The sequence below is a fragment of the Achroia grisella genome, unplaced genomic scaffold, assembly GCF_030625045.1.
Source record: "Achroia grisella isolate CSIRO2021 unplaced genomic scaffold, CSIRO_AGI_Agris_v1 utg2167, whole genome shotgun sequence".
Taxonomy (NCBI): Eukaryota; Metazoa; Arthropoda; class Insecta; order Lepidoptera; family Pyralidae; genus Achroia; species Achroia grisella.
In genome coordinates this window covers 533,053-558,122 of record NW_026712716.1, presented here as the reverse complement: position 1 = coordinate 558,122, position 25,070 = coordinate 533,053, and the positions used below count along the sequence as shown (strand labels likewise).

Here is a 25,070-nt window from a genome sequence, read left to right as displayed (position 1 = left end):
ACACCCCTGGTGTTTCAGGCGTCTATAGGCTACGGTAACCGTTTACCATCAGAGGGGCCGTATGATTGTTTGCCACCTAAGTGGTATAAAAAAAAAATTCTAGATTATATGGTCAGTGGTCTCTTCTTGGATAAAGATCATTCCATAAGACTATGTATGGGGGTATTCTTTGTCAAATCTTCCCCCCATATATGTACAGCTAGTACATATATGGGGAATATAATAAGATTTGAATTGATATGTGCCTGCGGTTTCACTTGCATGAAATTTGTAGCTGTGTGTTATTCTGATGTATAAGCTATGGTTACTGTAAAGTTGCAACATTCGTTTAGTAGTTTTTGCGTGAAAGAGTAACAAACATCCATCTATACTCACAAACTTTCACGTTTGTAATATTATTAAGATTATTTTATATTTTATAAAATCTTTAAATAATATAAAATGAAATTGCTTCCGCCGTCTGTTCGTAAAATTTTTTAAACTACGTAACGGATTTTAATGCAGTTTACAGCATTAGAGTGATTCATGAGGAAGGTATGTATAATAAATTTACACCCGTGCTAAGCCGGGACGAGTAACTAGTTATTTAAAAATAATAATAATAATCTCAGGACAATTCACACAGCGCCATCTAGTCCCAAGTTAAGCTAGCTAAAGCTTGTGTTATGGGTACTAGATAACTGATACAAATACATAGATATTTTTTTTCGTAAATACATACATATTACATATAGAAAACACCCAGACCGATACAAACATACTTATGAATACAAATGTTTGTGCCGTGCGAGGAATCGAACCCGCTACCATCGGACGTAAAGCGGTGTACTAGACCGCTAGACCACCGAGGTCGTCATAAATGGCTACGGAATATTTTTTTTACAATACATACATACCTGTTCAATACTAACACCAAACTTTTGTTTATTTTAGAATCCCCTAATATTAGTTGTTAGATCGCCACGTACCTTAGTTTATGAGATATCGTTACACAAACAAGCAATAACTTTGGAACTTTCGAGATAAGTAACCCTAAGTTTAGTAACTACTTATCGCTAACGCTGCCGGCAATTACGTTATCTGCCACTGTTAAAGGTAGTGTAGGTATTTGGGAATAATTATAACTAGTTTGTTTTCATTCACTTCGTTTTCTTTTATTATTTATGACCCCCTCAATCTCAAGACCAATTTCAAATTCAAAAATCATTTATTCACGTAGGACATTTTAGCCGCTTATGAACGTCAAGTTTTTACATTATATTTTTTTCCCTACCGTCCAGTTCGGTATATAGATCCAATTGAGAAGAACTGGCAAGAAACTCAATTGAATTACTTTTTTTTTAAATCCAGTTTATTTATAATGCATAGGTATTTATATAGGTGTCTATGTGTAACATTAAATGAAAATCCCGAACATGAAAACTATTGCCATGCACGCCCGTCATTCAAGTAATCGTTTAGTGAGTAATAGGCCTTGCTCAGTAAATATGATTTAACAGATGTTTTGAATTTATTTAAGGGTAATTCCAATATATCCTTTGGTATCTTATTGTAAAATTTTATACCCATTCCCATAAAAGACCTATTGAATTTTTCTAATTCAAACAGGGATCGAAATTACAAAGGAAGAATTGTAGAACATTATGTCTAAATTTAAATTTTATTATAACAACTAACTTTTGCCCGCGGCTTCGCTCGCGTTAATTTATCCCCTTAGGGCTGGAATTTAGCAAAATCCTTACTTAGGGGATGCCGACGTCATAGTAGCTTTATGCATGCAAAGCTCAGCCCGATCGGTTTAATATTGACAAAGTTTCATACAAACTTTCATCCTCTATTTTATCCCCTTGGGGGTAGAATTAATCAAAATCCTTTCTTAGCGGATGTCTACGTCATAACATCTACCTGCATGCCAAATTTCAGCCCGATCCGTCCAGTGGTTTGGGCTGTGCGTTGATAGATCACTACGTTAGTCACCGTTGAGTTATATATATTTATATTAACCTATTCGCGTTCGCGATGTAAACTAGAGTGACCGTCCACCTGTTATTGCCTGCCTTCCTTTGTTATTGTACTTCTTGGATGCCGCTCATTTCAGTCACCTTTGAGTTATATATATTTAGATATCCACATTGCTTACCGTCTTTTTTGAGATAAAACATAGTCCATGTCCTTTCTCATGATATCATGTATCTTCGTATAAATATTCATTAAGATTTCATATTTAATCAAAAGGACAAACACACACACTAAATTGAATAAAATATTAATAAAGTTTAACTGTACATGTAAATTAAAACTGTAATCCTTGTTTGAGGAAACGAACTGACTCCTGATATACAGCTCACGCTAGTTTTGGAGTCAGGACTGCATCAAACTACACACTGATGAAGAATATATATATAAAAAAATTAAACAGACTATCGCGTCGCATAATAATAGAACGAGGATGAGTTTCGATCAGGAATTTACCACAAGTTTTCAAGGAACTATGTGGTATGTTGCTAAAAATGTGTTTATTACGTTAGAGTATGTTGGTACTAATTTATATATTGGTTTGTAAGATTCCTTCTAAAAATAATTTAATAAACGATACAGCTTGTAACAAACTTGTTCTGTATTCCGAACCTCCTTAGTCTAATCGGTTGTATCACCGGCTTGCTTACTGGAGCAAAGGGTGCTCGGTAATACTGGCCACATATAAAAACATGTGGCCACTTAAATTTCGAAAAAAGGAATAATAAAACAAGTGAAAATAAGAACTGGAATTAAAAGGACGCTCCGTATTTTTATCTATATAAAACAAGATAATTAATGATTTATTTAACACAATATAATTGTTTTTATGAAAATATACACTGTAGAGTGCGTGGCCACTAAACAGTACTACACATCGGGACGTTCCTGAGCAAAGGTGAGTAAGTTTGGTGTTACATTGCTTACTTTGGGTGTTCGGAGTGTGGAAGACGTTCTTCCAGGTCGAAATCGTATTTTTACTTCCTTTTCCATTAATTATTTTCTTTTCAATAAATACAGTCCACACTCTCTTTTATATATTAATTTATAAGGATTCGTAATCCAACAAAACTATAATAAAAATAATAGTAATATCTTTTGAAAATTCATACAGCTCTCTCTAGCTCTTTTTTTTTAAAGTCAGGAAAATCTTCGTAGTCCCACCGGGTTAGGGGCCAAATTTATTTATTTATTTATTTGCATACAAAACAGATTACAATCAATATAATAATATAAATAGGAGCGTGTAGTTCGGTACAAAACTGGATTGTAATACAACACTGTGAATTTATTTTGATTTATTTATATAACTTTAATGCACACAGTACAAAAGTAACAGTACATTTAGCGGACTTAACACCATGCGGTATTTTCTACCAGTAACCATAGGCAGTACAGAGAAAAATTGTTGACGGTGCAAAAATAATCATAACAAAAAAAATCAAGGCATAATAATATTTATACTATTACATTTACAATAATACATAAATATAATGTATATACACATACATAACAAACAATCTGACAGTTAAACCACAGAGAGTAAAAAAATATATAAGGTAAAGAGAAACGAGAGAAAAAAAAATGTATACCTAAAAGCTAAATTATATATAATATAAATATAGACACATTCAATATACGCTAGATAGCTAGATAAGGATATATAATGAAAAGTAAACTAAACAGAAAATAATATATAACTATGTAATGCAATGAATTATCACGTTAAATGGGGACTTCCGGATTCATACCGGCCAAAAACCTGACGACATTATACATAGATATATATACTACATGGACACCTGTGCGAAGCCACGGCGAGTAGCTAGTGAAGTATAAAACAAGAAAGAAAAATTAAAAACTATAAATTCAAATACAAATTCAGAAAAAAATACACTTCTGATTACCCAGATACAACCTATACAAAACACCCAGACCGATGCAAACAGTCATACTCGTGAATACAAATGTTTGTGTGGTGCGAGGATTCAAACTCGCGACGCCGAGGATAAGGAGGTGTGCTAAACCGTTAGACCATCGAGGCGGACAACTGTGGAAGTATGAAAGTATTTTCCTATTAACTATGTAAGTACTAATAAACGTAAATATCTACTTTACTAGTCTGTACCACGTGTCAACATCGCTACGAGTCAACTTAACTATTTAGTTTCTAAGTAGTTAACTTGTTACTTAGTTGAAACTTTCGTCGTATCTTCGCGCTTAGAAATTATTTATAAAATCTGCTGTAAGGCTGAGAAAAATAAAGTCGAGTTGAGTCTTGTTATATAAGGTTCTGTTTAAAAATAGGAACTTTATGTAGAGTTTAAAATAATTTTACTAATATTATAAACGCGAAAGTTTGTGTGTATGGATACTTACAGTAACATAGCACATATATCAGAATAACACATCTACATATAAATAAAATTGGAGTGTCTGTTTGTAATATTGAAATAACCGTTTTTTACTACATGCATATGTATATAAATACGGTATATACACCAACATAACATTTTTTATAATTTTCGTCTGGCCGTCTGTCTGTTTGTTCCGGCTAATCTCTGAAATGGCTGGACCGATTTTGACGGGACTTTTATTGGCAGGTAGCTAATGTAATAAGGAGTAACTTAGGCTACTTTTATTTTAGAAAAATAAAGTTAAATTCCACGCGAACAAAGTCGCGATAACAGCTAGTCACAAATATATTTACTAAGTAGATTTATTAAAAATTTTTAATGAAATTATGTAACCTTTAAGTCTTCCAAAAGTTTGTGGATACATTTGTTAACAATATTATGATATCCATTATAGACTAAGATGTCAATCAGCGATTAACTCTATAACCGTCTCTTTGGACTGTAGAAAAAAGGCGATTTACCTTGTAATTGTCTCTTTTTATGTTTGGCTATATAGTTATATAGACAATAATATTTCTTATGAGACAGATCTGATATTATTGAGAATAGGCGGGGAAAAATGTTAAAACTATTTTAGGGAGCCAAATGACCCGGCCCACCACGCCGTCTGTTTGTTCCGGCTAATCTCTGAAATGGCTGGACCGATTTTGACGGGACTTTTATTGGTAGGTAGCTGATGTAATAAGGAGTAACTTAGGCTACTTTTATTTTAGAAAAATAAAGTTAAATTCACGCGGACGACGTCGCGGGTACCGCTAGAATTTATATGATATAATGTTTAAATATCAGGAAAGTGTATTGCAGAAGTTCCCGGGCGCCCCTCCGATCGATCCCCCGTCGTCAAACGGGGATCGAAATTACGACGGCCTGAGCCGAGGTTCAAACCCCTAGTGGTGCCCTCAGACTAAAGTCGTATCCGTCAGGCAGGAGTTGGCCTTCAGCCGCTCCATAAGTCCTTCCGCGGGTTTGGAGTGCCATCTGCACTCGCCCCCTAACGTCCGGTGAAGCTGTAAAGGCCAGCTACGGCCAACAGCATTAGAGTAGTCCGAAAAAAAAAAGAAGTTGTGAGGGACAGCTAGTAATATAGAAGAGAGCAGGAGAAAAAAAACAAGTTTATATTTCTATTATAAATTTAGTCATAACGGGAAACAGAACTGCATTACTTATATTAACAATACAACTTTATACATAGTTATATAAAAAGTATATATACCAGTATTGTTACCGATTCTTATTAATTATTCTCAACGGAAACAGCAAATTCTACAACATTATCATCTTCAGCCCACATACACAGATATTTAGCAATAGAATAGAATAGAAAATCATTTATTCAAATAAACTTAATTTAAGCACTTTTGAATAGTCAACATTTTTGTAAATCTACCGCTTATTCGGAAAGCTGTCTCATCACAAGAAGAATAAGCAAGAAACTTGTGTGTTGCTCTTTTAAACAATCCTTGTAAGTTCACATTTTACAAGTCGAAACGTGTGAGTACAAACTACCAACCAGCACTAATTTATTTAGGCTCAAATATAAAAACAATAAGATTAAATCATAAGATTATTACAATAAAAAAATATCAAATTTTATTACAATAATTACAATAAAATTTGATACGCATGAGTGGCTAAAATGGTGTTTCAGGCGTATATAGGCTACGATAACCGTTTACCATCAGGCGGGCTGTATGCTTGTTTGCCACCTAGGTGGTATAAAAAAAAGTTTTTCACGTTGACTTTTAATAGTCGGAGTTTGTTCGAGAGTTATAACTGCATGTAGTGCTGATTCGATGCAAAGTTAGTTTGGTTCGCAGAGTGACTTTATTTTATGGAATTTAACAATTACTGATATAACTTTTAACGAGCATCGTCAGTAGTTATTGTAACTGCTATATTTCTCTGTTAAAAGGCTACAGTAACACATATGCGATTGTTACTAGTTAACGAGGAAATAAAGTTGTTTATTATAGGGATGTTATGGATATGAAATTTCGGATACGGATAGGTTTCGGATATAGTAATGATTATTATACCGGATATGGATACGGATGCGGATATGAAATTATTTCGGATCATCCGTTAATTTCGGATAATTTCAGTTACGGATATTTTTTTTTGGAATTTCAAAAGTAAAATACAAATATGTAATAAAATGGATACATAACGTGTCTCAATTAGGTTCGGATTCGGTTACGGTTACGGAGCTCCTTAACATCCCTGGTTTATTTATAGTTCACGGTCTCGGTGGTCTAGCGGATTAGCAATTTACTTCCTATGGTCGCAGGTTCGATTCTTCGCACGATATAAACATTTGTATTCACGGGTATGACTGTATGTATCGGTCTGGGTGTTTTCTATGTATATTATGTATGTAATTAAAAAAATATATATGTATTTATATCAGTTGTCTAGCACCCATAACACAAGCTGTGCATTGCTTGGGACTAGATGGCGCTGTGTGAGTTCTTTACAACACTTGTGTTATGGGTACTAGAAAACTGATATAAATAATTTGATATATTTTTTTGTAAATATAGTAATAGTTACATAATGTACATAGTACACACTTAGACTGATACAAATAATCATAAATATAAATGTTTGCACCGTGCGAGGAATCGAACCCGCGACCATCGGAAGTAAAGCGGTGTGCTAAACCGCTAGTTAGTTAGTTACTACACGTTATTTGTCTGCGTGTCGTAACATACAAACATATAAATATAACTTATACATCAGAATAACATATAGGTTATAAATTTTACACGGATAAAGTCGTGGGCACAGCTAGTAATGATTAAATCTGATAGTCGAATTTTGCTACAGTAACACAATTTATAGTTTAAAAACAAAAATTTTCTTCTCTGTTGCTAAGTAAATAATAAAAACAGTCAATCTATATGCAAGCCGTTTATTCAAAGTTCCTCTTTGTTCTAACTCAGCGCGTAACTAACTTTCTGAACCGATTACCCCTTTTTAAGAAGAAGGGTAGTCGTTTCATTTCTTTTCTATATCTATCATTACAATACAATTATACAAAATAGTGGATCATATAATACTTACATAGTATAATATATAATACTTACTTACGTGGACTCTAACCGCTGAAAGGGTCAAACAAGCTACACCCAAAGAGCAATGGAGCGATCTATGCTTGGTATCTCCCTACGAGATAGACTGCGGAACACTAAGATCAGAAGGCGCACTGGAGTTACCGACATCATCCAAAGAATCGCGCAGCTAAAGTGGCGTTGGGCTGGTCATGTATGCCGAAGTAAAGACAACAGATGGACATACAGATCCTTAATGTGGCGACCTAGGATGGGAAGCAGAAGCGTAGGCAGATCAACTGTCAGATGGTCTGCCTACGCTGCTATGCTGCCGAAGACGGCAGGACCGACCTGGACAAGACACGCCACAGACAGACTGAAGTGGAAAATTATGCAAGAGGCATACGTCCAGCAGTGGACAAATATATGCTGAAAGAAAGACTGATGAAGAAGAATAATACTTAAAATAGTTTTAGAAAATATCATAATTAAATATCATTTCCTTGTTGTACTTTGTATCATTATTACATTTTTATAATATAAATAAGTTATGAAATAAACACGAATGTCTCTAATCTAACTGATTGTAAGATGGCGCTGTATAGTCAGTACAATACTTGATAGTTTCCTATTTAATCATTTCATAAAGATAATATATAGACGTATAAATTATTTCTTACATAAGTAGATTAAAAATAAACGAATTCAGTTAGTAGCTCCGAATCAAGAAATTGTAGAGCCGATATAATTTTGAATATAAGCCGAAAATAAACAGAAATCAACCATTTTAATATTCAGACTGCGTTTAGGCTCCGCTGCCCTCTCTTAGCTAATCAACGGACGGACAACCCTCAATGCCCTTTATAATTAATTCTTATAATATAACGGAGAATTTTAAGGACCAATTCAAATGTTTGTATTTTCAGATTTCACGAATTTCGTTTTGAGTTTTTTTTTGCCCTTGGACTATAAACACAGCGCCATCTAGTCTGAAGGCAAGCAGAGATTGCATTATGGATACTGGACATAAGATATAATATAGTTACATTTTTTAAATACCTAAAAAATATATATAGAAAATACCAAACATCGATACAAATAATTATACGCATGAATATATTTGTACCGTGCGAGGAATCGAACCCGCGACCATCGGAAGTAAAACGGTGCTGAACCGCTACACCATCGAGGCCGTTAATTTTTTAAGAATATATGTCATGTTGATATAGAAAAAACTTAATTTTAAGTACTTTGAATAGTCATATGAGATAATGTGATATACGTAGTGCTGTTCATGTACCTATATAGGGGATAGTTACCGCTTAAGTACAAGCTGAAGGCCCGCCTCATGAGGGTCAACCTATTTGTTATTCCAATTATATAAAAAAAAAAGGATAACATCATACCTACTATCCTGAACCTCCGAATAAAAAAAAAAAAATTTAACTGATATTGGCAGCTTGTCTACCATTCTTATTATAAAAGTTGTATTTTTAATATAACTTTTGACTAGATTTCTTCTTTGCTGGTAGCCCTTTTGGGAAATATACGCATTCATTACATTAATTATTAAAGATTTTTATTAATAGTTGTTGTGTTCCCGCTTTACTCACAGTTATCATCATCATCATGATCATCTCAGCCCGGAAGACGTCCACTGCTGGACAAGGACCTCCCCCAAAGATCTCCACGACGATCGGTCCTGCGCTGCTCGCATCCATCAACGTAACGTATAGGATCAATATACACAATACGTTCCACATCATTCCTGCCCTTGTTCCCATACCCAATAAGAAATAAATCAAGTGATGAATGCATGTGAATTCACCAATGTCAAGATTGAAATATTTCCCTTGGCTTTTACATTCTAACAATTAACGCTTTCCGCTCTAAAAACTGGCCCTACATTTGGGTTATTGAGCTGGCGCAATAATAATGCGTGGGCACACTTATAGCGTTAATAAATATAATTGCTGCTGCTTGTAGCGACTGGTCTGCTCTTATCACTACGACTGATTTAATCTTATTGTATATTTAAATTTGATCCAAAAAATTAGTGCTGGTTGGTAGTTTGTATTCACACGTTTCGACTTGTAAATGTAAACTTACAAGGATTGTCACAAGTTTCTTGCTCGTTCTTCTTGTAATGAGACAGCATTCCGAACGAGTGGTAGATAAAAAACAAATTGTTATGACTGTTCAAAAGTGCGTAAACTAAGTTTATTTGAATAAATGATTTTCTATTCTATTCTAAAAATTAAATATATCTTATTAAATCACTATATATTTTATTTATAAAGGAGTCTGACCTCGACGATTGTATTTATTTAGAATTGAGTGTATCTTGTGATATGTTTCGTATTAATTTTACAAAAAAATGAATCTGTATGTGTAGGATAGAATAGAAAATTCACACAAACTTAAATTTACACTTTCACACTTTAATCGCATTATTTTTTAATTTACACTCATTTGAAAAGCTATCTCATCAAAAGAAGAACGAGTGAGAATCTTGCGTGTTGTTTTATAAAAAATGAAAGAAAATTAGGTAAATATATTTATTTATTCTCTACTTTTTTATTACAAAATGTGTGTAAATCTTTCAAATCCTAGTATAATCAGTTTCGAAATATTCATATAAAATATAAAACATTAATAAAAGTAGAATTACTATAAAAAGTATGAATTGAAGTATATTTATAATACTTGTGGCAGCGACTTTGTTTTATACTGCACCAGCTACTAGCCCCGGCTACGCCCGGGTGTACATGTATTACACATATAAACCTTCCTTCAGAATTACTCTATCTATTAAAAAAAACCGCTTCAAAATCCGTTGCGTAGTTTTAAAGATTTAAGCATATATAATGACGGACAGACAGCGATCGTGACTTTGTTTTATACGATGTAATAAGGTGAGTGATAAAAATTCTTTATAATCGGTACAACCGCAAGCGTTTACAAATCCGCTCATCGCTCGCAGTAGCACCATACCCGCCCTAATAGTATATCATTATACGTTACGGTTTGGCAATCCGAAATAGAAACGTGATAGGTGAAGGGCTAAGTAGTTAAAGTACAATGGCGAGTAGAACAAATGGCTTACTGCCTTCATTATGGTCATTGTTGGCCCTTTCAATGCTACGTTATTGCATACTAGACATAAAAATAACAAATGTCCGAATGTACTTTGATAGACATTACATCATAACGATGCATTACTTACTGTATTAGTTATTGCAGTAATGTTATTTACATTACTAATACTTGTAGATATAGATCTAACCTGATATAATTAGGTCGCGGATTCGATTCCTCGCAAACATTTGTATTCATGAATATGATTGTTTAAATTTTCTGGGTGTTTTCTATGGAGATTTACAAAAAAATCTAAATATTCTGAGGAATTGTTCGACATGATGCCGACGGCCACCTTTTACCATCGCACCGCCCGCCGTCGACAGGGAATTCATCCCCACACGCTGGAACCTAAGTGGTCCCACTTAGATTGTGGAATGAACTACCTGCCGAGGTTTTCTCACGAGATTACAGCATGGGGTTCTTCAAGAAGGGTATATTAAGGTTTCTTAATGATCGGCAACGCGCACGTGATACCACTGGTTTCAGGCTTTCATAGGCTACTGTAACCATTTACCATCACATGGGCCGTATGGTTGATTGTCACCATCGTTGTACAAAAAAAAAACGGCCATTTACCATCAGATAGACTGTCAGTTGCTTTGCTAATCGAAAAAAACTATAAACATAAATATATACTCATTTCCGAACACAGCAATTTTATAATCGTAAGTGAAAGTCTTCGAAATTTTGATTATCTTACTCAGTTTACATCATTAATGGCAGCCATCGGAAAGATCATTATTTATACTTAAAATTAAGAGTCACAGCATCCGGCGGTACAGGTCATGGCGGTTGAAACACTGCCGAAAAATCGGAGACTCAATAAAAATAAATAAAACATGGCAAGATACCGTGATTTTTCTAAATTTTACATATCAGACGGTAATTGCCGCCGCTTCCCTAAAAATATCTTTCCCTTTAAAATCGGTGGTAATAGATAACCGTTTTAAAAAGTAAGTACTAAGAATATATGTAGCGTTATAAATCCGTTATTGTTTTAAATATGACACATGATGTCCATTGCAACATGAACTCTATGTAGTTACGAAATGTGTTCATTGTTTCAAAGTTTCAGTAAGCGAAAAGCTCTCGTTATGATGGTCACAAGATGCACACTCAGCATCTATCAAACATATCAATCGTATACGCAATCAAAGGCCAATTATTTTGAAGTGCCGCACACACTGACTGTTTCACACTGACAGCATTTAACGTCTAATAAAATAGAATATAACAGACGCGGAAAAAAAACTTTGACCCTTAGAAAAAATACAATTTACTAAGATATCTCACTAATTATAAACGCGTAAGTTTGTCAGTATAGATGGATATTTGTTACTCTTTCACGCAATAACTGCTAAATTGATTTTGATGAAATTTTACAATAATATAGCTTATACATCAGAACATGTGTAGGCTATAAAGTCAGTCTAATTTCTCTAAGTCCAGTTTTTTTTAAATTTTAATCGTATCTCATTTTTCAAACCGAAAAACATCTAGCAACACAAACTGTGAGCAGCAGATTTAGATTTATACTCTGCTTGAGTAGAAAATAATCTATGCATATAAATAAAACTGGAGTGTCTATTTGTAATACCGAAACAACCGTTTTTTACTACATGCATGCATATGAATATAAATACGGTACATATACCAAAATAACATTTATTACAATTTTTGTATGTCTGTTTGTTCCGGCTAATCTCGGAAATGGCTGGACTGATTTTGACGGGACTAATTTTGTCAGTAGCTGATGTACTAAGGAGTAACTTAGGGTACTTTTATTTTAGGAAAATTCTTTTATTTTAGACAAATAAAGTTAAATTCCACGCGGACGCGCTAGTAGAAAATAAAATCGCGTCGCGTCGCAATGTCCGTTCAGTGTGAATTTGCCTCGCTATAGTTAGTCATTAACATGTCAGTCTCATGATTAGTGGATTGTGGGAGTCACTTATTAATTTCTTTGTTCCATTGATTGATAGGCCCTCTGGAATGTTCGGTCGGACAATTGTTAAGTTGGTGGCTAATAGTGATAACATCGCTGTTACTCAAGTGATTTTAAGTGAGAATGAACCAATTAAAATCATTTCAAACGAGATTGTGAAGTTTTAATATTTCAAAGTAATTGATATTTTATTTGGTTCCCTTTAATTTCTTTTGGTCCTTTTAACTGATGGTCGTCCATGTTTTATTCATTCCGTTCGAATGTATGTACGCTGTTTTTAATTATTATATATATATAGCTGTCCCAGCAAACGTTGTTTTGCCTTAAAATAAAAAAAAAATTAGGGTTGGACTACCCCTAACATTTAGGGGGATGAAAAATAGATGTTGGCCGATTCTCAGACCTACTCAATACGTTCACAAAATTTCATGAGAATCGGTCAAGCCGTTTCGGAGGAGTATGGGAACGAAAACTGTGACACGAGAATTTTATATATAAGATTATATGTGTTAATATGTTTATTTATGTATATTTGTGGACATATATATTTATTTTTATTTATTACTAGCTGCACCCGCGACTTCGTCCGCGTGGAATTTCACTTTATTTTTCTAAAATAAAAGTAGCCTAAGTTACTTCTTATTACATCAGCTACCTGCCAAAAAAGTCCCGTCGAAATCGGTCCAGCCATTTCAGAGATTAGCCGGAACAAACGGACAGACAGACACAAAAATTCTAGAAAATGTTATTTTGGTGTATGTACCGTGGTATATTCATATGCATATAGTAAAAAAACGGTTATTTCAATATTACAAACAGACACTTCAGAAAAATAGATAACAGCCGATTCTCAGTCCTACACATATAGAATTTTATAAAAATCAGTCAAGCCGTTTCGTAGGAGTATGGTAACTGACATTGTGACATGAGAATACTAAAGATTACTTAAATGGAATCCAGGGGTTGTTCAGGATTGGTAAATATTTCTCACAATCCTAGTGTGGATAGCCTTTGACTGAAACATAAAGCACTCAAAGCCAAGTGCCATGTGGTTCGGTGCTCTCAGTGCTGCCTCTTTGTATTAGAGATGTGTCAACTCGAGTTAACTCGAGTTGCGGTGAATTCGAGTTAACTCGAGTTGAATTCTGCCAACTCGAGTTGGAAGTATTCAACTGGTAAATGAACGAATCAAGTGAAAGAGCGAGAGCATGAGTCTGTCGTTGAACTGACACTGACATGAAATTTTCCGATCATTTCATATCGTACAATTTTCACTTGTTTTCAGTATTGATTTGAGGTCGTTATCATTTTTTTTTTCGTATATTCGTCCGATTATGTTACCATTAAAATGATTATGCGTTCTATTAGTCCTTCCGCGGCTTTGAAGTGCGATTTCTACTCGCCTCCTACGATTCGGTGAGCTTTCAAAGCTAGCTGCGGCCAAAAACATTAGATTTGTTCGAAAAATTAAAAAAAAACCGTTTATTCCAGCTAACTCGAGTCAACTCGAGTTACCTGAATATATTTTGTTTATTTATTTGAATATAAACAAATAAATAAACAAATATATATATATATATATATATATGAAAATGTATAAAAATACTAATATACTTGTCTAGAATATATAACTTTATGGATTACATACAAATAAGTATTTTCTATATAGTCGACGGTTTGTCTAGCGGTTTGGCACATTGCTTTATTTTCGTCTAGCCGTACCCGAAGATTCATACGTGTTAAATCTAAATATATAAGAGCTGAGTTTCTTGTCAGTTCTTCTCATCTCGATATCATTCCGAACTGACGGTAGATTTGACATATCATAAGAGTCTGTAATAGACCTACATGAATAAAGATATTTTGAATTGAATTGAATATATAACTCAAAGGTGACTGACGTAGTGATCTATCAACGCACAGCCCAAACCACTGGACGGATCGGGCTGAAATTTGGCATGCAGGTAGATGTTATGACGTAGGCATCCGCTAAGAAAGCATTTTGATTGATTCTACCCCCAAAGGGATAAACAGGGGATGAAAGTTTACATGAAACTTTGTCATTTTTTGTAAGGGGATTTTTAGTAATGTGGGTTCATGACCCCATTGCTAGCAATGTATTACGTCAGGTTGACCTCCACGCGGTTCCCCCTGGAAACCATCGTGATAAATGCCTGGTGAATTTATCACGATGGGCTAACTAACCTGACCTCGTGCTCTTATCATCCTCCACTGGTGCCCCGCCAGCGTAAACCGTTAGCGCATTATTAATTATAAAATAGTCAACTGAAGTGTACTATACTGCATATTTTTGGTATCCGCGCTCCCAGCCTCCAAGATACAGGTCTGACTTAGTTTGGGGACTACAGATAATAGAAATATATAAAAAAAAAATATTGTAGTAAATATGTAAATGTAAGTCTATATAAATAAATAAATAAAGTTACTTACAAGTCCGGTTCAACATCCGTGTAGTGCCCATCAGCATCGACCAGGCCCACCCTGATGGTGGGCAGGCTGTCGTCCTCATCGTCTTCCACTTCGCCCCTTGCTTCTCTCGCCTCCTTTTCTGCCAAGGCTTTCGCTGCTATTAACTGTGGAATAATATTATTATTATATTTATTTCTTTTCACAGTTAAGGAGGGTAACAAATTGGATGGTGGAAAGAGAGATGACACCCTAAAACAATATGGATGGATTGTGTGAAAGATTATATGAATAGAAGGAGAGTGTTAAAACAATAAGGTCCTAAGGGTACTATAAATGTGTCAACTCGAGTTACTAACTCGAGTAAACTCGAGTTGTGCATAATTCGAGTTAACTCGAGATGAATTCTGCCAACTCGAGTTGGAAGTATTCAACTGGTAAATGAACGAATCAAGTGAAAGAGCGAGAGCATGAGTCTGTCGTTGAACTGACGATGACATGAAATTTTCCAATCATTTCATATCATACAATTTTCACTCGTTTTCTGTATTGATTTGAGGTTGTTATTATTTTTTTTTCGTATATTCGTCCGGTTATGTTATCATTAAAATGATTATGCGTTCTGTAAGTCCTTCTGCGGCTTTAAAGTGCCATTTCTACTCGCCTCCTATAGTTCGGTGAAGCTTTCAAGGCTAGCTGCGCCCAAAAAAATTAGAATTGTTTGAAATAATCATGTTTATTACGAGTTAACACATCTCTAGTATATAAGGTTTATTGGTCAGTTTCAATTACAGGTATAACAAATGTTTTTTTTTTCGAACTACTCTAATGCTGTTGGCCGTAGCTGGCCTTTACAGCTTCACCGGACGTTATGGGGCGAGTGCAGATGGCACTCCAAACCCGCGGAAGGACTTATGGAGCGGCTGAAGGCCAACTCCCGCCCGACGGATAAGATAACAAATGTTATAAAGTAAAATAGATATGAAAAAATAGCGCGTTTTAATTTTGTTACAGCGCCATCTATTGGCGTTGCACGCAAACACTAATGTTTTATTGATTACAACTTATTTAAACTCTAACAGAGAGTATGCTCAGATCTGACGGCCGATAGAGAGATTGGAAGAGAATGACTTACTGCGCCGACCACAAATAATGGGATGAAGGCAAGGCAATGATGATGAATTAATGAGGTAAAGAAGTTCATATATACGGGTTTACTTTTGATTCTAATACCAATCCAGATTTTAAAATTTCTTCGGACACAATTGCTTAGATAATTTTTTTTTGTAAATACATACATAATATAGATAGACTGCATGTCTTACAGTTGCGTTAAACGTACTGGTTTTAGGCACTGTTTAAGAAATACTGTTGGTGTTATGTTATGTAAGACATACTATAAAATACAAAAATATGCCGTAATATATAAATGTGCCGTGCGAGGAATCGAACCCGCGACCATTGGAAGGTGTCCTTTACCGCAGACCACGGAGTTTTATCATTATTTCGAGATCCGAATCCTTAATGAAGATAAAACGGAAAAGGTATTTCATTGGCGTGGAATACTATTTATCTATAGATATAAATAAAATTGGAGTGTCTGTTTGTAATATTGAAATAACCGTTTTTTATTACATGCATATCAATATAAATACGGTACATAAACCAAAATAACAAGTTTTACAACTTTTGTCTGTCTGTCTGAGTTTTTGTTCCGGCTAATCTCTGAAAAGGCAGGACCGATTTTGACGGGGCTTTTTTTGGCAGGTAGCTGATGTAGTAAGGAGTAACTTAGACTACTTTTATTTTAGAAAAAATCTTTGATTCTAGAAAAATAATGTTAAATTCCATGCGGAAGTCATAAAACACCCAGACCGATACAAACAATCATAATCATGAATACAAACGTTTGTGTCGTGCGAGGAATCGAACCCGCGACCATTCGAAGGTGTCCTTTACCACTGAGTTTAATCACTATTTCGAGATCCGTATCCTTAATGAAGATGAAACGGGAAAGGTATTTCTCTGGCGTGGAATATTTATTTTAACTATGAATGCCACGAGTCTTTGTGCTACCGACGTACATTATTCGCAGCTCACTGTGAAATGTACAATATGTCCGGGCATTTTAATTACAAAATGCTTTTGTACAGTCCATATTGAGGTATGTACCCATAATTATCTGTGCATTGTTGAATAACTTTATTGTTGACTAGCGGTGCCTCTTGTGATATGTATAGATTTTTTAGTTTAAGTAACTTAATTGTGAAATGAAATGGGAAGATGAGTTGAAGTCAACTGTGGGCACAAAATGGAGAAGAGTTGCACAGGATAGGAGTCAATGGAAGTCGCTAGAGGAGGCCTATGCCAAAAGGCACAATGAAATTAGAGACACATTAAAAAAAAAAAAAATTGTATACTATCTACTACTAGCCAGAGGTGCTTGAACCGCGATCGAAACAAAAGTTTATGACATTGTAATAAAGTTTCATCATTCCACTGCTGGACATCAGCCCACTTCAGTCCACTGCTGGACATACATCATCATCAGCCCACTAATAAAGTTTAACACAGATATTCCCAAAGTGGTCTATATCGACCCCAGGGGTCTATGACAAACTGCCCTCCATTTTTACCTGGTATTGATTTTTTGTAAATTTCTAACTGTAATGAAGTTTAGTGTTACAAAACATAAAGTGAAAACAAGATGACCCCTTATCTTGTTTTCACTTTATGTTTTCAATAAATCAATACCAGGTAAAAATGGGGGGTCTACCCAAAACCGAAAAATATGGCAAGGGGTCTACGACACAAAAGAGTTTGGGAACCTCTGGTTTAAAATAATAAAATCACCTGTAGCCGTCGCTGGGCCTGCGGAGTTATCTCCACCACGCGCGACCATCTGCGAGATTTCCTCTCGTACTGCCATTTGTCGCTCAGCGCGCACTGGTCATCATCAGAGTCGTTCTGTGGACAAGAATATATCATTATTACATACAATTATCCAAATTTATCGTATCATCATTATCATTACATAGTATAAAACAAAGTCGCTGTCGCTGTCTATCCGTCTCTATGCTTAAATCTTCAAAACTACGTAACGGATTTTGAAGCGGTTATTTAATAGATAGAGTGATTCAAGAGGATTTTTATGTTTTAGAGGAGGTTTATATATTTGTATAATACAAGTACACGCGTGCGAAGTCGGGGCGAGTGTTGATATCATCATTAGTATAAAACAAAGTCGCTGTCGCTTTCTGTCCCTATGTTTGTTCATTTTAGTCGCTTATGAACGTCAAGTTTTTTACATTATAATTTTTTCCCTACCTTTGCTTAAATCTTTAAAACTACACAACGGATTTTGAAGCGGTTTTTTTAATAGATAGAGTGATTCAAGAGGAAGGTTTATATGTATAATACATGTACACTCATACGAAGCCGGGGCGAGTAGTTAGTTACATAGTATAAAACAAAGTCTCTGTCGCTGCCTGTCCCTATGTATGCTTAAATCTTTAAAACTACGCAACGGATTTTGAAGCGGTTTGTTTAATAGATAGAGTGATTCAAGAGGAAGGTTTATATGTATAATACATGTGAACCCGTAGTAATTAATAAACTATTTTACAAACAAAGTAACATCCGTACATCAACAACTAGTGTAACACGTTTCGATTATTAATGTCGTATAAGTGACGTGAAAGCGGAGACGTCTGCTGTCCCAGCTCTAAAGAGCCTTTAGAGATCTGCCTCCCAACTCCCAGCCTCCAGCCTCCACACAATAAAGCGGCGCTGTAACAATATCATCTGTCTCGAGAATCGTTTCCACCATTGTCCATAAAGCGACTGATGAACTATTTTCTTGTTATATCTTTTATTTATAGAAAAACTTACGGTCCATAGGGCTGACAATGTTATCGCATGCCTGTTACTTGTTATTGAATAATTATTTATATAAAAACATCTATTCAAAAATGCTTGTAATGAGTTTATTTGAAGAAAGGTCATTTCTATTTCTATTTTATGGGTAAATTAGATATCATCATTACATAGTATAAAACAAATTCGCTGTCTGTCCGTCCCTATGTATGCTTAGATTTAACTCGCCCCGGCTTCGTCCGTCCGTCGAAGGTTTATATGTATAATACCGTACTTGTATTATACATATAAACCTTCCTCTTGAATCACTCTATCTATTAAAAAAAACCGCTTCAAAATCCGTTGCGTAGTTTTAAAGATTTAAGCATACATAGGGACGGACAGACAGCGACAGCGACTTTGTTTTATACTATGTAATGATATCATTGTTATAATTTGTAATTGAAAGCGAATATATCGCGTTTTCTTCAGTGGGACAAGTGCGTTATATATTTTGATATTGCTGGAATTTCTGAAGGAATTGTAACCATTGCCGAGAAGGTAAGTTTAATATTTTATTGTTACTGTACGGATCAGTTACGACCCATCCTTGGTTATTATTATCAATTCTCATATTATATGAGTAAAATTTAATATAGAAACTATATTATACTAGGTTTTCCCGCGGCTTCGCTCGCGATAATTTATCCCCTTAGGGGTAGAATTTATCAAAATCCTTTCTTAGGGGATGCTTACGTCATAGTAGCTTTATGCAGGCAAAGTCTTAGCCCGATTGGTTTAAAATTGACAAAGTTTCATACAAACTTTCATCCCCTATTTTATCCCCTTGGGGGCAGGATTAATCAAAATCCTTTCTTAGCGGATGCTTACGTCATAACATCTCAAAATTCATCACATGCCAAATTTCAGCCCGATCCGTCCAGTGGTTTGGGCTGTGCGTTGATAGATCACTATGTCAGTCACCTTTGAGTTATTTATATTTAGATATTTCGAAATATATTACATAATATAATTTAAGTAATTCACAATAAATAAATATGATATATATACATAACTTAATTATACAACAAAGAACCTAAAATTAGAAACCTTAAAAAATATAATGTAATAACTAAAATATATTATTAAAAGGAGTCCCTTTAGGCAAGGTTCCGAAGATACTGGCAGCGTTCCCTCTTTGAATTGCTAGACTAATTCTTTGTCCAAGGTAGTTAGCTAGAAACACATACTAATGTATATGTTTACAAAGAAAATTAAATAATTATAAAAAAACCAACCTAGAGATTATTCAACGAAATAATAAACAGTTTAACTTTAACTAGATGTATTAATCATTAGTTTACCAATTACTCGAGTTAACATTAACAATAAACGAATATGCATAATTGTGAAACGTTTTAATTTAACTCCGGTTTAAATCAATTTTCCACACCACGGAGATGAATGAAGACGTAAATCCTATTGTAAACTTAATTCTATTCAGTAATCACCGTCTATTGAGGATGCTGTAACGCGGGTTTGTGTAATTTAAATTAATTGTAAACGTCTAGTCGGTGATCGTACAAGCTATGCTTAAACTAGTTGTATACTGTGGATATGCCCGCGTGACATATCCGGCTCGAAGGACCATAAACTGTAGAGTCTTGGAATATACTTGCTAACTGTACATTTGTATAATTTAAATTACATATCATTACATAGTATAAAACAAAGTCGCTGTCGCTGTCTGTCCGTCCCTATGTATGCTTAAATCTTTAAAACTACGCAACGGATTTTGAAGCGATTTTTTTTAACAGATAGAGTGATTCAAGAGGAAGGTTTATATATATAATACACGTAAAACCGTGCGAAGCCGGGGCGAGTAGCTAGTATAATATAAAGATTGAAAATATAATAGTTGGCTTATGAGTCAGTCTCGGTGGCGAGATTTGAAGTGGGATCAGTTCCATGATACTCGCACCGCCCTCGCACCGCACCATAACGTAACTCTTTATTGAGCATTGCAAAAATAAATTTACTTGAGGTAGAATAAAAAGTCGTCTGCATGAGTATCTCAGACTAACTTACTTCCGCCGCCAAACAGCTTGTTTTATAAACATTTTTTTTTCTCCTTTTAAAATTCATTCTGAGTAAGTAAAAGCAAAGGATTTGCAATTTATTTTGAAACAAAATATAGGTGTAGTTATTTACTGATGATATCATTCAAATTAAAAAATCATTAATTCATGTTGGACATTTTAGCCGCTTATGAACGTCAAGTTATTTACATTATAATTTTAATTTTTTCCCTATCGTCCAGTTCGGTGTATAGATCCAATTGAGAAGAACTGACAAGAAACTCAGCTCGTATTCTTTTCAAATAAACGTTGTACTTGTTTACAATATTACACACTCATTTAAATTCAGATTTGGGAGAATATACAAATACTCAGTACAAATAAACGTCACCCTCTTTTCTCATAAGTCGGTTCCAAGTAAGCCACAGCATCCTCAATATTCGGATTTACGTCAAACATTTGTAAAGTTCCAGCTACACGCTGATTTCCCTGCGGTATGCGACATTGTGATCAAGCATCCAATCGACCGCGTTTTGTTAATCCCTCGACGGAAATTCTTCTATCACATTTTAGATACTTTGCTGGCTATGATAATAATAATAATAAAATAGTACAGTGCAGTCCGAAAATTTCTCGAAATCGATGAAAATGATATAACACCAGTCACGCCAGGCACACAATAAGTACACACACACTCACGCATACATACACGCGCACACACATACACACACTCTGCACTTACTTGGTTTCGGCCCGTAAGTGTGGAGAATAATAAAGAATAATAATAATAATAAAATAGTAAGAAAATTTCTTTTTTCATCACATAACTCATCCATGCTTGAATAAGGCGCGTGTTTGAATATATTACCCCCGTAAAAAGGGCGATATAATATATATATATAATAATAATAATTACAGCTTCACTCACTTACTTTCATACTTCTCCAGAAAGCTGTAATTCTAAACACGTGTAGAATAGTCCGCAAATTTTTGTCATCATAATCATTTCTTTTATAATTGTCTATGTTTGGTGATATTCACCCGCAATGACGAGTTTAACACCCCATCAAAGAGAGATATATAATATTATTTTATTTCCTTTTTGTAATTATTTGTTTCTTTTATGCACAATAACGAGTTTTATTATTATTTTTATCAAAAAATTCTCATCTGCTGTGCTTCTGCCGGGGGTATGTTGCCATCTCCTCTCCTTAAGACCCCTCTTAAGGAGAGGAGAAGCACAGTCGGCCGGGGTTCAGGGCCCCAGGGAGAGCAACCGGCGCGGCGTACAATGCGGACAGAATCTAAGAGCACCGCTTTCTGCATCTTTCCCGGGAGTGAGCCGCCTTATTATTATTATTATTATTGTATATTATTGTGTATTACTTACTAGTGTGTATTCACTTAGAACAATATTTATTTAAAAGAGCAAGATGTAATTTTTTTGTTAGTTCTTGTTATGAGTTATTTCTTAGTTATAGTTCTTGTTATATACATTTGTTATTCGGAATAAGTCATGGACAATTCACACCGCGCCATCTAGTCCCAGCTAAGAGGGGGGGGGGAAGGGAATTGTTAGTAATGTGCACTGATGATCTTATTGCTAGCAATGTACCATGTCAGGTCGACCTCCACGCGGTTCCCCCTGGAAACCATCGTGATAAATTCCCAGTGAATTTGTCACGTTGGGCTAACTGATCTGACTTCATGTTTATGTTATCATCCTCCACTGGTGCCCGCCAGCGTAAACCGTTAGCGCAGGCGAATGCACCATTACATTATCATCCTTAAAAAAAAAGTCCCAGCTAAGTAGAGCATGTGTTATGGGTACTAAATAACTGATATAAATATTTTTTTTGTAAATACATACATAATATAAACAGGTTATAAACCCAGATCGATACAATCAATCGTATCATCATGAATACAAATGATTGCACCGTGCGAGGAATCGAATTCGCGATCATCGAAAGTAAAGCGATACACTAAACCGCTAGACCATCGGGGCTGTCAGATATTTATTGTACAAATTTGATTCTTTTAGTTTTATAAAATGTAGAGTTTAAAATCTTACCTGTTTTTATTTGTACATACTTGGTTTCCACATTCATTGTTGCGGAACGCTAAACAATTATAACTTTGCATGCACGTGCAGCTTTTGATTCAAAATTATTATCAGATTGTGTCGAGTCATTTGCAAGGAGCTTACTCTCGCTTGGTATTTTAATTAACAATTTCAACAGTCTATTTAGTGCTAAATTCCAAAATAATGTCTCTTTTTGTATACTACTACTAGCTACTCGGCTTCGCCCGGGTGTACATGTATTATACATATAAACCTTCCTCATGAATCAGTCTATCTATTAAAAAAAACGGTTCAAAATCCGTTGCGTAGTTTTAAAGATTTAAGCATACATAGGGACGGACAGACAGCGACAGCGATTTTGTTTTATACTACGTAATGATGATTATATTATTATATATCCAAATACAACAAATTAGACTGTATATTGAACAGTCTGTCAGTTTCACTTTTTATATAAAGAGATTCCATCACAGCCGAATATCTTTAACAAAATCACAATGACACGAGGTTAAGTGTAAAGAAACATTCAATTAAAGTGTCGACACAGCTGTCATAAGCTTGTTAGCGAGACGGATGAACTGGCCATTTAAATCAGGGGTGGATTTACGGGGTTTATGGGCTGCAGACCAGGGCCCCGTGGATATAAAGGGACCCCAGCCCCCGCTAAAAATAATAGGGGATATTTAGATTAAAAAACCTATTATAAGGTTGACAACCCTGAGATTAATCAACCCATGGATGTGCGCCATATCTAACGAAACGGGGAATTCTCTGTCGTTTGTTTTTGGTTTGTGTATTTTTATAGTTATATAATAATAATAATCTCAGGACAATTCACACAGCGCCATCTAGACCTAAGTTAAGCTAGCTAAAGCTTGTGTTATGGGTACTAGATAGCTGATACATATATACATCTCTATTTTTTTTGTAAATACATACATATTATACATAGAAAACACCCAGACCGATGCAAACAATCATACTCACGAATACAAATGTTTGTGCCGTACGAGGAATCGAACCCGCGACCATCGGTCGTAAAGCGGTGTGCTAGACCGCTAGACCACCGAGGTCGTCGTAGTTGAGTCATATAATTAAGTAGGCCCCTAAGTTTTAGTCCAGGGCCCCACAAATTCACAATCCGACCCTGTGTTTAATGCTATGTTAGTTATACCAAAGATACTATATAGTATAAAGGTAGTGATTATTGTACCAATTTGTTGCAATGACGCGTTGAAAGATCGTATCCATCGCTAATGAATCTGTGTATCGTTACGGGATCTAATGTTGTGTGGAGAGATTTAAACACAGTTTATAGATAAATTCAAATTATTAATTGTAACAATCTATTGTAAGACCTACTTATAAAGTTTCATCAAAATCGGTAAGCCGTTTCGGAGAACTATGGCAACTAACACTGCGACACGAGAATTTTATATATATAAAGATATAGAGAAGACAATATATATATAATATCATATCTAAATATATATAACTCAAAGGTGACTGACGTAGTGATCTATCAACGCACAGCCCAAACCACTGGACGGATCGGGCTGAAATTTACCATGCAGGTAGATGTTATGACGTAGGTATCCTCTAAGAAAGGAGTTTGATAAATTCCACCCCTAAGGGGATAAATAAATGCGAGACAAATGTCGCGGGCAAAAGCTAGTTAGTGATAGGTTATATTATATATCTAAAAAAAGCACACAAATCTTAGTTATATACAATTTTTTTCTGTAAACAAAATGAGACAAGTTAATTTATAAAACTGTGAAACTACATAACTTTCTCAAGTCCGGAGAATCACTGAAACACTCACTTTCTTCATGTTCTCTATAAGGAAGACTGTGAATAAATAATAAAGTCACAGAGTAGAGCATCCTGTTTATCTACATAAAGAGCACCCTGTTTATGTACATATAGAGCACCCTGTTTATAACAGCTAACTATGAAGTGACATGACAAAAATGTCATGAAACAAGTTTTTACGACCCCTGCCGGGCTCTCGTGATTTTCACAGCAAAGGGCTGAAAGCGAAGGGTTTCAGTT

The 25,070-nt window shown here is 35.0% G+C and overlaps 1 protein-coding gene across 1 annotated transcript in view; it reads right to left on the bottom strand.

Moving 5' to 3' along the window:
- Positions 1–25,070, bottom strand: part of LOC131842365 (rho GTPase-activating protein 7) — a 396,667-nt gene that overhangs the window by 17,525 nt on the left and 354,072 nt on the right. Inside the window, exons 4-5 of the mRNA XM_059190907.1 lie at positions 17,850–17,963; positions 15,021–15,163 (exon numbers count right to left, since the gene is read on the bottom strand). Coding sequence (XP_059046890.1) covers positions 15,021–15,163; positions 17,850–17,963 — 257 coding nt within the window. The remainder of the gene's footprint in view (positions 1–15,020; positions 15,164–17,849; positions 17,964–25,070) is intronic.